At 40.9% G+C, this 16,456-nt stretch overlaps 2 protein-coding genes across 2 annotated transcripts in view; one reads left to right on the forward strand and one right to left on the reverse strand.

The window, feature by feature from the left end:
• Positions 1-5,544: 5,544 nt before the first annotated feature.
• On the forward strand, positions 5,545-8,714 carry LOC109478431. Its single transcript, XM_019779963.1, has 2 exons — positions 5,545-6,765; positions 6,916-8,714. Exons 1-2 carry the CDS (start codon positions 5,571-5,573, stop codon positions 8,712-8,714), a joined length of 2,994 nt encoding a protein of 997 aa, XP_019635522.1. The 5' UTR covers positions 5,545-5,570.
• A 2,543-nt stretch (positions 8,715-11,257) lies between these two features.
• LOC109478432 (nicotinamide N-methyltransferase-like) overlaps positions 11,258-16,456 on the reverse strand; it is a 7,264-nt gene continuing 2,065 nt past the window's right edge. The window contains exons 2-4 of the mRNA XM_019779964.1: positions 12,848-12,945; positions 12,181-12,286; positions 11,258-11,596 (exon numbers count right to left, since the gene is read on the reverse strand). Coding sequence (XP_019635523.1) covers positions 11,258-11,596; positions 12,181-12,286; positions 12,848-12,945 — 543 coding nt within the window. The remainder of the gene's footprint in view (positions 11,597-12,180; positions 12,287-12,847; positions 12,946-16,456) is intronic.

Raw genomic sequence — 16,456 nt, forward strand, 5'->3', positions numbered from 1 at the left:
AGATAGATTTCTCACGTCACCTTTGGTATAACAGTAACTTTCATCGTAGCTGGGGCAGCAAAATGCCCACGGCATGTTTCTGTTACTGAAAATTGTGGATGATCTATTTGTTCATGAAAACAATGTCATGCACATAGGTTGCGCCATGCAAAACATATCCGTAGTTTCAGTTTCAGTCACAGGGCCTAGTAGCTTTTAGAGATAGATTTCTGGCGTCAGCTTTGGTATAACAGTTGAAATTAACTTTCATCATAGCCAGGGGCAGAGAAATGCCCACGGCATGTTTCCGTTACTGAAAGAGTGTGGATCGAGACCATATCATCAATACATGACCATATTGTAACTAAAATACTGTTTAGATAGTAGTTTGTAGTATGTAATGTAATGAGATAGTTTAGTTTTGTAGTATTGTTGTATATAATACTGCCACGCATTGTACCTTGTACGATGATAGAGCAATAAAGTTCATAACTCCATCTGTTCATAAAAACATTGCCATGCACATAGGTTGCGCTGTGCAAAGCATATCCGTAGTTTCGGTTTGTCACAAGACTAGCTGTCAGAGAGATATTTCTGACGTCACCTTTGGTATTACAGTTAAAATTAACTTTCATCGTAGCTGGGGCAGCGAAATACCCACGGCATGTTTCTGTTACGGAAAAGTCTATCTATCTGTTCATAAAAACAATGCCATGCACACTAGTACTGATAAGAATATATACAGCGCCATTCTGTAACCGAGCCACTTCTGCCCGTGGTCCTGAGTTGTGTCTCCAGCTTTTGGAGCTTCACCGCCAGACTTGCCATGTCCACGGTTTGATAGTATTTGAAAAATGACCGCCCCGCTGCTCGAGTGCTTGCCTTTTTAGCTGACCTGACGCTGTGAAAAGCATATCAGTAGTTTCGGGATTTCTAAAGTCACCTTTGGTATTGCCCGTGGCCAGGACTTATTTAACCCTAAACAGAACACCTGGGGTCCGCGCGGACCCCAGCACTATATATTCTGTAATATCTTTTTTGTTTCTAAAGATTTTTTCTGAAATTTTAGGTAATTGTCACCCACAAAGTTGTCCCTCAATACAGTGCAGAAAACTCCGTTTCTACCATTCATAAAAAAAATTATATCTGATTTTCTTTTGGGGTCCGCGCGGACCCCAGCCGGCTTTCGATCATAATGGATACACTGGCGTTCTTATACATTACCTTTTTTTCCGTTTTTATTTGTTTTTATGCACTCATCGTATGTCTACCAAGTTTTCAGAGGATGGTGTAGTAATAGAATTAAATTTTAATAACTTTGGTGTAATTATGACGTCATATGACGTCAGAGCTAATAATATAGTCCGCCATATTGTATTTTGACCAATGACCTCATCAAATTAGCATATTCTATGCATATTAAATGATTCAACTTATATCTAATTATGTAAGATGTTATTAATGTTGGAAAAGAAGTGTAATTTAATATAAAAATCAGAAAATGTTTATGTTTAAACCAAAATTACTTCTATTTTAAAAAAAACTGCCTGCTAGAAACCCGTTGCCATGGCAACACAAAGAAACATCAACTTACTAGTATACAACTAATATGAACTTTTTTCCAGAGACATTTTAGGAAAGGTCTCCAAATTTGATACTTCTAGCGCAAGCCGTTTAGCCGCTATCTGAGATCAAAGTTGGGCCTCAAAAGCCTCTTCAGTCTGAAATGGGTTAAAAATCGGGTATTTCTTCTTGTCTTCTTTTCTTCACCAAAAAATAGAAAAATTCAAAATTTATTTATGCAATTAATATTTATTATTTAATATTTATTATGCAATTTCTGTAATGTCAAATATAAGGCCTACTTTCAGGGACAATTACACAGCAACGAAACAAGACTCCAACCTCAACAAGAATCCATTTGATACATAATACATGTATGTACTATCCTACGAAGATTGGATCCAAATAACATCCTACTTTGTCAGTTATAGAAATTCAAAGATAGACAAAAATGTTAATTTTAGCACAAGTCCAAAATATGGCCTACTTTCTGGGACAATTAAACAGCAACGAAACAAGACTTCAATCTCAACAAGAATTAATTCGATACACAATAGACGAATGTACTACTCTACAAAGATTGAATTCGAATAACATCCTACTTTGTCACTTATAACTCGGTTGGGTTAAGGCGGCCTAGGCTGATATTCATGTTCGAGTTCTGGCGTGTGTCTGCACGATTGCCACAAACATGTTTCGAACCCGAATCATTTTCAACCATGTTCGATATGACGTCATTCGAATAGAACGCGTGTTCGAATTCGGGGTTACCGGCGGTCATTTGTATGTTTCCCCTGTAAACTCGCGTCGTTACGCATTTTATTCACGGAGTATGACTTAAACGGCTTTACGCGCAGCTGAAAACAACATAATTCATCTTAAGAGTAATCCATGTTTACGTATTATCACTTTTTTATCAAAATTGTCCGAGGCTATTTTGCATATAAGTCGAAATTTTTTAACTCTGGCGATTTTTTAACGAAAAATGACAGAAAAATAGCTGTTTCTGTCGTTTTTGGCCCAAAAAAACAATGTAACTGTCATTTAAAACAAAATAGCCTCGGACAAAAATAATAAATAGGGGGTTGGCTTTCTACTTGTAAAATATCATGATGAAAGGTGTTGTTACCGCTTGCGCGTAAAGCCATGAAGTAAACAGCTTTTTTTTAAACCAAAATGTTGATTTTCAACCCAAAAATTCAGAAGTAGTAAAAACAAAATAACCTTTATTCAATGCGTTTCAAGTACTACTAGAACTGTGTGAAGTTAATTTGTGGTGCGACCAAGCTATCAAAAGTTACAGCCATATGTATGAAATACTAATCATAGTTGGCCATAGGCTGCCTTAACCAAACCGAGAAAGCTCCAAAGCTAGCCAAACATAATATATGATAATATTCCGCACACTCCAAAGTATGGCCTACTTTCAGGGACAAGTATACAACAACGAGACAAAACTCCAACCTCAACAAGATATCATTTGATACACAATACAAGTATGTACTACCCTACAAAGATGGGATTCAAATAACATCCTACTTTGTCAGTTGTAAAGCTTCAAAGATAGCCCAAAATGATAATTTTAACACATGTCCAAGATATGGCCTTCTTTCAGGGACAAGTACACAGCAACGAAACAAGACTCCAACATCCACAAGCATTCATTTGATAGACAAATAATAGGATTACTTATTATTTAAAGTAGTATTAGATTGCTGTTTTCGTATTGTATATATTGTATCTTAAATATGACAAAAATTTGTATTTTTCTTGAAATGTAAAATATGACCTACTTCCGAGGACAACCACGTGAGAACCAAACAATTGGCCAAACTTTACAAACATGCATTTTATAGCACATATGATTATGTATCTTTTATTACATTTTGAAAGAAAAACATCACCATCTTTGGAGTTACAGCGCTTCAAGAAATAGGGATATTTCAATAGGCCAAAACACCGTATTGTCTTAGGGATGCCCAGACCCTTAAAACGGACCTCTTGAAAATTTTAAGGCTATTTTAGAAAGCAGATTAGTTGTACATTTTAGCATAGTTTTTGTTTTTCCGATATATTCAAGCATTTGTTTGTAATCGCGTCCTAAACTTTAGCAATTTTCATGTTTCTGGCATGCCCAAATCGTGGAAAATGGTAAGATGCTAGAAACAATGATTGACATTAATGATACCGCTGTCTGCCGGGAAAACTCATTTGTATCAAGAATGTTACATTTTATTAGAAAGCAGCACAGGATACAGGATACATCGGTTACATCAATATTTACTTCTTCACGCAGTTTAAAAACATGCTTTTATCTGGAAGACTGTATGTAATCTGTATATTTATGCATACACAATATACGGTAGCTTAATTTTATTAGTGTAAACACCTCTATCGATATTATAGATGCATAGTATTTCTATCTGTATTAACAGTACTGTATACTTGATCCCTATGTTTATTTTACTTACAAGCACCTCTATTGACATTTTAGATGCGTAGTATTTTGCAAGCACTGTTAACGAAGACTTGTAAAAGCAATCAGCATCTGCCCTGCATATTTTCTTTAGAACAAAGGTTTGGAAGGATATTAAAATGCTTTCATTTGTCCGATTCCAGACAAAATAATTATTGCGCTGATTGCTTTCTTAAATTGGATTGCCAAGAGCTGTTTCCTGTAGTTATGAATACACTTTTATCTTCAGAAAAACAGAATGGTATTTAGGTCGTAAGGTGCAATGCACTCAACTCACTTTAATATGAATGAACGCAAACCACGTACGTCTGAACGGTTTCACTCATTTATAAGATTTCTACCTTCAAGAGTGGGTGACTGGAAAATTCTAGAAGACACACGTGAAGGGACGTTATATGTCGACGACTCAAACTTTCGCACGCCCGTTCCTGAAAAAAGGTACAGGTAGTATAGTCCTAAAGATTTTTTTGAACTCGAAGTACATTTTCACAATAGCTACCCACACGCCAAAAATAAAAATAAAAAATCTGCCGACAAATAATCGTGTTATAACGTCGACTTACATACGGACCCACACCACGGCAAAAACAAAAACATAGATCTTCTTAACGAAGACGATAACAGCGTTTGCTTGTTTAATATTTTTGATTTCTCTTCGTCATTAATGAATGTATGATATGGTGTATAAATCTACAACGAAATATACATGTACACTTCTCGTGATTTTGTCTTTAATATAAAAGCTTGGCGAGGAATTGAGAAAGTAATTGAAATCTTTCCTACATATTTTCTTTAGAAAAAAAGGTTTTGGAAGGATATTAAACCGCTTTGATTTGTCCGATTCCTGAGAACAAATGTTATTGCGCTGATTGTTTTCATCTTAACTGCCCAGAGCTATTTCCTGTGGTTATGAATATAATTCTCTGCTAAGAAAAACAAAATGGTATTTAGGTCATGCAATGCACTCAACTCACGTTAATATGAATGAACACAAACCACGTCTGAACGGTCTCACTCATTTATAAGATTTCTACCTTCAAGAGTGGGCGACAGGAACATGCTGGAAGACACACGTGGAGGGATCTTAATACGACGACCCAAAGTTTCGGACACCAGTTCCTAAAAAGGATAAAGGTAGTCCTATAGCTTTTCTTTTGAGGTCGTAGGGACACTGGTTGTTGATCGCGATCTACTGTATCTAGGATATTCGACGATGAACCGTCTACCGCCGTCTACCTCCCAGCCGAAGTCAGGTACCCCTCTTACACCTGAGTGGAGTGAAGAAAGCCGTGTGAAGTGCCTTTTCCATGCACACAACGTCCGACTTCTCGTGCCCACCAGCCTAGCCTCTCGGCCACTCGACGCCACACCTGATGTAGCGAAGAGTCGAAGACCACTATTGTAGGAACAAGGACGTTATCGGCATATAGAAAGGGAAAAAGGGAAGCCCATCTATTCCTCATTGATTCTTCAAGCATTTCTTCACTACGTAACTGTGGGTGATGAGTGATGATTAGACTTACTTTGACTTAGAGTTTAAAACTACTCTAATATGACTACCGCAACAAATGGAAGTTGGTTTACTCTAGCCGTGCTGTTTGTGACATGGACTGGAGGTTGCGCCGCCCCAAGCCTAGATTGCTGCGAACGCGATCTCGGTACCTACCCAGCGTCCCTGACTTGTTGGACGGCCTGTTCTTTCCGCCGTGTCCCCGCGCCATTGCCGCCCAATCTGACACTCGTGTGGATAGAGGGACAGGATATCACAAACATCAAGGCAGGGGATTTTCTCCGTCATGATGTTTTGAAGAGGCTGTATATCAGGAACAGTAACGTTGTGGTACTACAACCAGGGGCCTTTGAAAGCTTACCTTCCATTACAACACTCGATCTTCGTTCTAACAAGATAAGGCGATTGCAGGCAGAGACTTTCAAGGGTCTGGTCCAGCTTGCTATTTTAAACTTGGACGACAATAAAATCCATCACATCGACAGATATGCTTTTGTCAGGCTCGTCAGACTACGAAGACTCGATCTAGATGGGAACTGCCTTTCTAGCATTCCCCAAGGGACTCAGTCAACTGTAAAGTTATCGATCCTGCTTAGAGGTAATCCTATCACATCGATCCCAGATGTTGATGAACTACGCCACATTACGAGTCTATATTTTCTTATAACCGAGGGGACTGAGCTGCAGTGCGACTGCAAGCTGAGAGATATCAAGAGATGGCTCCTTGAAAATTCCCATTTGAGATGGAACATCGGGTGCGTGGTCGGTGCCACTGTAGTGAATGTCCGGCACGTGGATTTGGAGGATCTCAGGTGTGCCTCACCTGACGTGTCCGTTACGTTAGACACCCGTGCTACCACAGGTGACGCTTCTTTCACCTGCCGGACAGACTGCCAGGAAGGTCTGACGTTCGCGTGGATCACACCGAGTGGAGACTACAGACCGCCGAGCTACGAGTACTCTCAGAACTACACGCACGTCAGCAACTCGTCTTGTAAAGACTCGGCTGTCACACGCCTGGAAACCAGGAGGATGTGTTACTCCGTGTTGAACGTCCCTGGGGCTGGTGATGACGTAGAGGGTACCTACACCTGTCTGGTGACAGCTGACCATACGGACAACGCGAGCGCATCCGCCGTACTGACCGTCAGTAGTGGCACGACGGAGAAAAGTACCTCCAGAGCGAACAGCCAGGAGCTTAAGACAACAGTCAGTGGCATCACACCACCCGATACAGGTTTGTTTGTTTGTGTTCATTTCTTTGTGTCTATATTTAGATCTCGATAAGTGATACTTCACTTTTCTTCATGGAGTCCATAGAAGAACAAAGTATAACAACGGAAATGTACAAATATAACCTTGAGTTAACAAATGAATCTCATTTCAGATGTTGAAAAGGATACAGCAAATCGCCCGGACCTTGAGCTGTCCACTACTCAGCTCGTGTTGGTGGGTCTGGGCTCTTTCTGCGGATGTACCGTTATTGTCGTGGTGCTAGCTGCTTGTGTGAGCTGGTGTCACGGTAAAGGAGTCCGTCAGGCGGACAGAGCCGACGGAGGAAGGGCCGCTCCAGACGGACACAACGGAACCGATGACGGGGGCGGTCACTACGAAAATGACGACCAGTTTTCTGACACAAACGGAGACTCGGGAGGACATTATGAGAACGACGATCAGTTTTCTGACACAGGAGGGGCTAGAGGTGGTCACTACGAAAATGAAGACGAGTTTTCTGACACGAACGGAGACTCAGAAGGCCATTATGAGAACGATGGCGAGTTTACAGACACTGAAGGAGCTACAGGCGGACACTACGAAAACGAAGATCAGTTGTCAGACACCGGAGGGACCAGAGAAGCAAACTACGAGAACGACGATCAATTCTCTGAAGATGACTCGAGAAAGAACTCCCACAAGACCGTCCCAGGTCACCAGGTCAGCGGGTCCCCAGCGAAAACGTCCTCCGCTGCGAGAGCCAAAAGGAACAGGCGCCGTCACAACAAGAGGAGCTTGGTCAAAAGAAGAGCAGCGTCAAGCAACAAACCTGCCGCGCCGGCTTCAAATATTGTTGTTGTTCATGCGGAGGTACACGCAGTTGGACACTACGACAACGAAAGTAAAGACGGGGGACAAAACTCAAGCGACAGAATCTCTACGACAGCCTCAGCCAACAGGACATCTGGTGACAAAGAACAAACGTCTGGGCACTACGACAACGACAAGACCGCCAAAGGTTCGGACAATAAAAGCGATGATGACAGTGACTCATCAGATCACGACTATATGTCGTTACCAGAGAACAGCATGGTGGGAAGACATGTAGGACACGAAGAGGATAAAAATCCTGTCTCCACTTCTGCAAGTGAAGCTGAAGTATCAGAGAATGAGTATGTGACGCTTCCTGGTACGGAAAATGCCGGTGAGAACTCTGACCACACGTATGTGACGCTTCCTGGTACGGAAAATGCCGGCGAGAACTCTGACCACACTTACGTGACGCTTCCTGGTACGGAAAATGCCGGCGAGAACTCTGACCACACTTATGTGACCCTTCCTGGTACGGAAAATGCCGGCGAGAACTCTGACCACACTTATGTGACGCATCCTAGTACGGAAAATGCCGGCGAGAACTCTGACCACACTTATGTGACGCATCCTAGTACGGAAAATGACGGCGAGAACTCTGACCACACGTATGTGACGCTTCCTAATACGAAAAATGCCGGCGAGAACTCTGACCACACTTATGTGACGCTTCCTGGTACGGAAAATGCCGGCGAGAACTCTGACCACACTTATGTGACGCATCCTAGTACGGAAAATGACGGCGAGAACTCTGACCACACGTATGTGACGCTTCCTAATACGAAAAATGCCGGCGAGAACACTGACCACACTTACGTGACGCATCCTAGTACGGAGAATGCCGGCGAGAACTCTGACCACACTTATGTGACGCTTCCTGGTACGGAAAATGACGGCGAGAACTCTGACCACACTTGTGTGACACCTCCTGGCACAGAAAATCCTCCGGCTGTACAATTGAAAACGCTACAGGAAGACGGACACATTTTTACAGCTTCCGTCACAACTTTTTCCGACTTAAACTACAGTTCAAGTCATGTTGATGTGACAGTTCCTGAAACAGACAATGCTGATGAACAGCAAGGCAAAATGGATAAGTAACAAGTGTCAAAATAGCCACAGCAGGGCCCAACGAAGTCTAATCACTTTCATGTAACGTTGACAGAAACAAAAACTGCATGGGAGGAGTAGGGTGGTATTCTGATAATAATATCTGAAAATCCTATGACAGAGATGTCCAAATGTATATATACGTAGATGAATTATCCAAGTCACAAAACTGTCTTGTCTATAATGAATGTATATAAAAGTGAGAACGGCAGGACTAATGTTATTGTCCGGTTTTAAACTAGTCTCTCACTTCGAGAAAGACAATGGTTCAAATCTTCATTACAGATAAAAGAAAAGATGGGATTGGTTTGTATAAAATGATAGATTTAGTAGAAATGATTTATTTTGTTGTTTCAATTCTTAGTTTCTTTGTACTGGCAGGGCTGCATTTAAATTTGTCTGTGTCAGGCCCGATGAAATATTCGTTCTAATATGAGCATAGAACTGAAACTTGGACACACCAGCGACTGAGGAAAAGATGCATTTTTTTATGATGACTGTTTGTAGGGCTATACAAAGCACACCGCACATCTCCAATCAGTACAGTCAGATTAATATTAGAAACTGTTTGTATTCGTACCAGTCATTCCAGTAACGTCGTATCTGCGTCAATATTTGTTTTTGCTTCCATAGAAACGCTTTGTGCCGAAGAATTCATTTGTATCAAGAATGTTTCATTTTATTAGAAAGTAGCATTAGATACAGGATCAAACGGTTACACCAATATTTACTTCTTCATGTAGTTTTAGAAACATACCTTGATCTGGAAGACTGTATCTGTATATTTATGCATACACGGTATTCGGTGGCTTCATTTTATCTATGTAAACACCTCTATCGACATTCTAGATACGTAGTATTTCTATATCTATTAACAGTACTGTTTATAGCTAAATGTACATTTAATCACTCCATTTTGCATTTTGCAAGCACTGTTATATATATTTATATATATATTAATCACTCTCTCTCTTACTGATTAGAATACAATTATACAACGCATGCCATCATGAAAGACGATGTGAATAAATATTTGCACAAGATTTTATTGATTTTCCTTCACCTCACCTGATACAAATAAGACAAACTACCACCTCAGTAGGTCTAATTCTAACGTAAGCAATCAATAGCAGTTTGTTGTCTATGTAAGGTGACGTTTTACCTGCAAGGTAGCAGAACACAGTATTAATGGGCGGCCCCCGGGTCTATGACGCGGGTATAGAAAAGAGTGCGTACAAACTTCTTGAAGATTGGGTAGCAGGTTTTGTGCTAGTGGCAGCCCGGTGTCAATTGTGGTGTTTGGTATAGAACCATGTCGGCTGTAAGACTGTATGATTTGGATTGTGTATTTTTTCCCGTTCGTATGTAAATACGCCAGATTACGCAACTGGCCTTCCGGGTGATTTGGCTGCAGTCTAATTGACCTTGGTAGAGGACGATTTCAAAGAGGGCGTCACAAGACAATACGCCGACAGATTTTTTTTTGTGTTTTTTAAATTTTATAGGTTATACCTTCATCTCAAACATATTCGTTTTTCGTTCTTCTGAAGTGCACCTTACTATAATTTTTCCGCGTCGAAGTGGGTCACCTTGCAGTCCTTAACCATAGAAATCCCCATAGGGCGAAAACTGTGTTCTGCTACCACAACATCAACTGGAAAAGCTAGTCTACTATATAGCTAGATTCCAATGGATGTGATATTGTTTCCAGATCCATACAATAGAATATATGGTAAGAACATTTGAAAGGAATTCTGCAGACCAAAGCATCTGGAATGCGTAGTCGTTCATTTCCAAGCGGTCACCCACACCTCTTTAACTTGCCAAGATCTAACACCCGGCTTCACTTATCTTCATAATGCGCCAAGGACTAGCAGGCTGTGGAACTGACTACAAGCTCCGGTCTTCCCCGCCATTCATGTGAACACTGACTGTTAGAGTTCTTTTGAGTTCTTCTAAAATCTATTTTACTGTATATTATAAAAATGTACTTATACATCTATGTATTGTGTTACTGTGGTAATGGTACATTTAATGAGTATGACAATTGACTAATTTACTGCGGAACTAGCTACAAAACTCTGTCTTCCCTGCTATAAAATTTGTTAATGTAAACACTTGCTACTAACAGATTATATTTTACTATACTCTATAGTGTACTTATCATACATGTATGTATATTGTTACTGTGGTAATGTTAATGGCTATGACAATGTTCAATCAAATCAACTTCAATGTAATTTCTTTGATGTGACATATCGTGGCCTTGAAAAAATGTGTTCTCCAACAACCCTTCAAGTGCTACGTGGAGAATTGCCAGAAAAAAAATTAAAGAGAAATAGTTGCAATTGATTAAACCAAGCTTCATCGTTTGTACGATGGAACTACTAGTATTAGGTTACACTGAAGTTGACTGAAAAAAGGGAAAGGCGACGCTATAAGTAGATTTAAACATGCCCTTGGGGTTAACAAAGCTCTTTCTTGCCGTAAAAATCCATTTTTTTCTCAAACACGTTGAGCGTGAGCTACAGTAACTATACTTTGCTAGCATGCACAACTGCCATCCCACCAAAATCACTGACATTGCTATCCCAAATACTGCTATCCTGATTGAGACGTGGTGCAGGGAACGTCTTGATATCGATGGCATTAAATCCCGCGTCTTTGAGCACTTCTTCTATGAAGTTTTCATCTAGAGTGAGGGTGAAGAACTTTTGACCGCCGATAGTGTGGAAGGACTCGGAGATAACACTGATCATGACCAGCGTGCCACCGGGCTTCAGTAGGCGGGTGATGCTGCGTACAGCTTCCGAATAGGACTCCCTAGTAGGGCACGCTGCTTCCAAGCACTTCATTGACGTAATGGCGTCGAACTGTGATAGGAGGGTGGATGTGTACTTACGTTGACTCAAGAATAACGCAAATACACACCGTTATGTGGTAGTAGTAGTACTGTAGTAGTAGTAGTAGTAGTAGTAGTAGTAGTAGTTGTAGTTGTAGTAGTAGTAGTAGCAGTAGTAGTTAGTAGTAGTAGTAGTAGTAGTAAACCTTTATTTAAACTCGATAAACTTGTTCGGCCAAACATATGGCCGCTTTTCAACAAGGTCGAGGGTGAGGGCGGGGTCACGGATTTACAAATCAAACAAAAAAGTATTGAGTCAACGTAAATACTCCATCGTAATAAACTTCGAGCTGTTTTTCAAGTCAAATCTAAAGAAATATTAAATATTTTCACCTAATCATTCGTTCCATCTCAGCGTTGTTGATCTTGCAGTCACAACGTAATTTTGCTCATATATATGACGTCAAATATGGGTCAAAGTTCGTTGAAAGTCGATATCACCTCCCGTCAGTAATTGTTTCAAGTTGGGGACCGGTTTACCCTTCTGCTAATGTATTCAAGAAATCACATTATTATTTATGATGATAAATACATAGAAAAGATGGTAAAAATCACCTGTTCATACTCATGTGGGGTCAGGGGATCGGGCTTGGTGACGTCACAAGGAATAACCGCTTTGATTGCGTCTCTCAAGTGCAATTTGCGGGCTTCCCACGAAGAGCTGTTCAAACGTAGATATAGGAATCAATGTTAGTTCGTTCATCTGTATGTTTACCTTGGCAGAAGGAAAGCATTGTTATTGCTCCATTTCTTCCTCTTCCTCTGCTCTTAACAAGTGCCCTGCACCAGATGGCTGTCACCATGGATTACCGGTATGCGATACATTATGTAGCAAGTGGCAAGGCAGACTTTGAGGAGCTGGTCCACATATATATGAATGTGTTTGAATAACAACGTTGGACCAGATCATTATGTATTTGCTTTGCAAATGTTACTTTTCTAGTTTTCAATTTTGTTTTTACTTCATTTGATTTGACTGTCGCAATACAATAAACATGAGACACGGAGAGCTATTGGTGGTGTGGTGATCCCCACATACCCCACCGTGCGCTGATGGACCGTGGGCGGGCGGGCAGTACTCCCAGCACCGTAGACATACCAAGGAGACCACGGTGGTCTGGCTGCCAGGCTCAGAGAACACACCAAATATGCCCCAAATGTACAAATAATGTCTGAAGGTGAAACTGTGCAAGATATTCATCCATATACAGGTGGCACAAACCTGTCTCCTTCAAGGCCGGCGACATACTGGAAAGAAGAGTTCCAGTCGTACGCGTCGGGCTCTCCCTTTATCCATTTTAGCACTTCAGCTCGATTAGCCTACGTATTTGACAGAAATAAAGATAATTGCAAGATATTACGTTGAAGTGTCCGCTGCGTTACTATGTTTAAAATAACAGTATTACGATATTCCTATTAGTAAATCTTTTGGCATGGAGGGAAAGACCCTAATCCAAATCTTAACCCTATTCAGACCGGGCTTTTGGGGCATGCTCAGACGGGGGTAGGGGGTTGGTTTGAGGCCCGCCCCCTGTAACTCAACAACCACTTATCGTAGGACCACTAAACTTTCAGAGAATGGTGTAGTAGTGAAATTAATTCATACTAACAATTTTTGTGTAGTTATTGTGACGTCATAATATATGTTTTTTTTTTGGGTAAAACCGTCAAAAATTCTTTTTCCGTAAAACTAAACTAAAATACAACCAAACTTTAACAAAAAAGGGTCTATGATGGAATATTAATGTCTGCTAATACTGACGTCAAAATTAAGCTGTCGGCCATCTTGGATCGAAAAATGTGAATTTTGAAAATTGCATTTTTTTCAAGATATTGCCTCAAAATGCAACGCAGATGGACTTAAGATGCTCATATGGGCGTTTTATGTGAAAAAAACACGGAATTGAGACGAAAAATTAGTGAAAAAACATGGTTACACAACAGCTAATTATATGATCCGCCATCTTGGATTTTGACCGAGCCGTCATCAAATTAGCATATATTATGGATATTTAATGATAAAAATTGTATATAATAATATAAGATGTTATTAATGTTAAAAAGGAAGTTTAATCAAAAACCAAGAAATTTTTTATCTTTGAACCAAAATTACTGATTTTTCCAAAAACTGCCTGTCAGAACCCCGTTGCCATGGCAACCCAAAAATCACGAACTGGTCTAATTAATATAAGTTTGTTCCCAGATATTTTTTAGGAAAAGTCACCAAATTTGACGGTGCTAGCACAAGCCGTTTAGGTGCTATCTGAGATGAAAGAGGGCGCGGGCCTCAAAAGCCCCCGGTCTGAATAGGGTTAACTCTAAACAGTACACCTGGGGTCCGCGCGGACCCCAGCACTATATATTCTGTAATATCTTTTTTGTTTCTAAAGATTTTTTTCTGAAATTTTAGGTATTTGTCACCCACAAAGTTGTCTCTCAATACAGTGCAGAAAACTCCGTTTCTACCATTTATATAAAAAATTATATCTGATTTTCTTTTGGGGCCCGCGCGGACCCCAGCCGGCTTTCGATCATAATGGATACACTGGCGTTATTATGTTTACCGAAGGAAAACATATTATATTTGCTCATTTCCTCCTCCTCCTCCTCTTCCTCTTCCTCTTCTCCAAACACCTAAAAATCGTAGATATTTTCGTAATTAGAGCTTGGAGGAAAATGAAATTCAGCATGCTGGTAGGTTGGTACGTTAGACATTGAACCTTGGTCATTTTGGCCAACATAGATGTCAGAAAATGATTTTATTGGCAAAAAATGGGTGAAAAAAGTTGCATTTTAAGCCAAAAATCGAACAAAAAGAACGCGTTTGGAACATTCGAACAACCATGGAACAATGGAACAGCGTGTTCGATAACCGCGGTCAATGACCCTAGCGCTACGCACGGAACACCCGAGATTTCCAAATATGGGCATCCGCCCTTGTATGACACGAGAAGAGATCGGTGGATCAATGTCAGCGGTCAGTTTTCATTTTTCTTCGTAAAATACGGTCATATGAATACCAGTCTCGAGTAGAGAATATTGCATTGGGATTTGGGGTTCAATATCCACAATTAGGACTGCAGATTTCCACAGAACGCCGGCGACTTTGTGTAATTTTTTGCATGTCACCGCCGGCTCAAATAAAAAAAACCACTCATAATTTACACTAGCTCCTGACTTGATAGAATCTCGTATGTATAGAGATTTAGGCTTGCTGCCGTTTTGAAAATAAAGTAAACAGAATTGTGTTCATCTGTAACTATTGTCGACTTTGTAATGTGGGTGCGGGGCCGGGGGAGGGGGGCGTTTGTTTACGTTTATATAAACATGGATCTGACATTACATTTTGTCGTTTTGTCAGACAGTTTCAATCTTTTTCGGGATAACACAGTACAGTTCATGGGATAAGCATCAAATCGGGATTCATCGGGATATCCCGGGATTTTTCGGGAACCATGTTGACTAAGATTTTTACAGACAGACGGTGCAGCGCATGTTTGTTTCCAAATTATGCATGATGATAACAGTAGCACAAACGAATAGTGTTTTTAATCAAATGTTTTTTTTTTTTTTTGATATCGAAAATTTTAGTGGCTTAATAATGTTTAGAACGATAACAAAATAATACAACCGTCTTGGTACGAGAATTTCTGTCTGACCTTGCGATGTGGACGGCCCTAAGTACTGCTTTTGATGTCACCCGACCCGCGCTATCTCAGATATAAAATCTAACACATCCACGTGCCATGTCGCCAGAAGTTCATTTTTCTCCTAGATAGGGGAGGTCGACGCACGGAGCTGCGGAAGGGAGATTAAACATTATACAAAAGAGGGGGGGCGAAGCATAATTAAAAAGTTCTTTACGCCTCTTGGCTGTGTTTGCGATCAGCGACGAACAAGAATTGATACATTTCTGTGACTGGGCCACGTTGCCACAGAAACGGCACGCAGCATAGCTATCACCGCGCGGCGCCCAATCACAGCACACAGACGGGGACCCGCCCACTGGCTGGGCGGCAAGATTTCAAACTCAAAGGCTCGATGCTCCGCCCCAGAGACTCCGGCCGCCCTGGCGATTGTAGCGATTTTCCGCCTCAGTCCTGCAAGCGGCATTGTATTTTTCATTCCAAAACAACGTTTTCACAAGTGACATCGAGAACGAGAATGCTTTTTCCACCGGAAGATTTTTTGCCAGCCGCGTGGAAGTACTTGCTTTCAGGGTAATACGTACGTCAATGGACGTGGTCGGATCGTTGATTGTTGATGCAAGGGTTTATTTATTTTATGTGTACGTGTTTGCATGGGAGGGGTGAGACGCTTGCCGCGGGATTTTGATGTGCAAACGTTCCTAATTTTCGTTATACGGAGACTACTTGACGCAGTCTGCTTATGAGAAGATGAGTAGACCTCAACAAGCCAGTTTAGTACAAGATGTCACAATGAAATACAACTACTACTACAGCCGGTACGCCCCATTTTATTTGAAGGTTTATAAACTTGCCGAAACTCACCGGAGACGAAGGGGTTATTAAAAATTCATTCCTGCTATTTTCTTAGTTTTCGTGAGTTTTTCGCTGCACAATAGCTTTGTAAAAATGTAGCAGTTCACCTATTACCGCGTGAGGAACGCGTCATACACAATATACACTCCTGTGCTATCGGTGAATAAAAATTTTGGCAAAGTTGACTGACGTCAGGGTGCTCCATTGGCCCTGCCCAGATCGCCCGACAGGACGTAAAAATAAACATTTGGCACGCCGCCATCGGTGACAGGACCCGCGGTAGACTTGGAGATCTCGCACCACACGCGGATATCTCGCGGGATTTTTCG

Source organism: Branchiostoma belcheri, unplaced genomic scaffold, assembly GCF_001625305.1.
Source record: "Branchiostoma belcheri isolate BF01 breed outbred unplaced genomic scaffold, Haploidv18h27 scaffold44, whole genome shotgun sequence".
In the NCBI taxonomy this organism is placed as follows: Eukaryota; Metazoa; Chordata; class Leptocardii; order Amphioxiformes; family Branchiostomatidae; genus Branchiostoma; species Branchiostoma belcheri.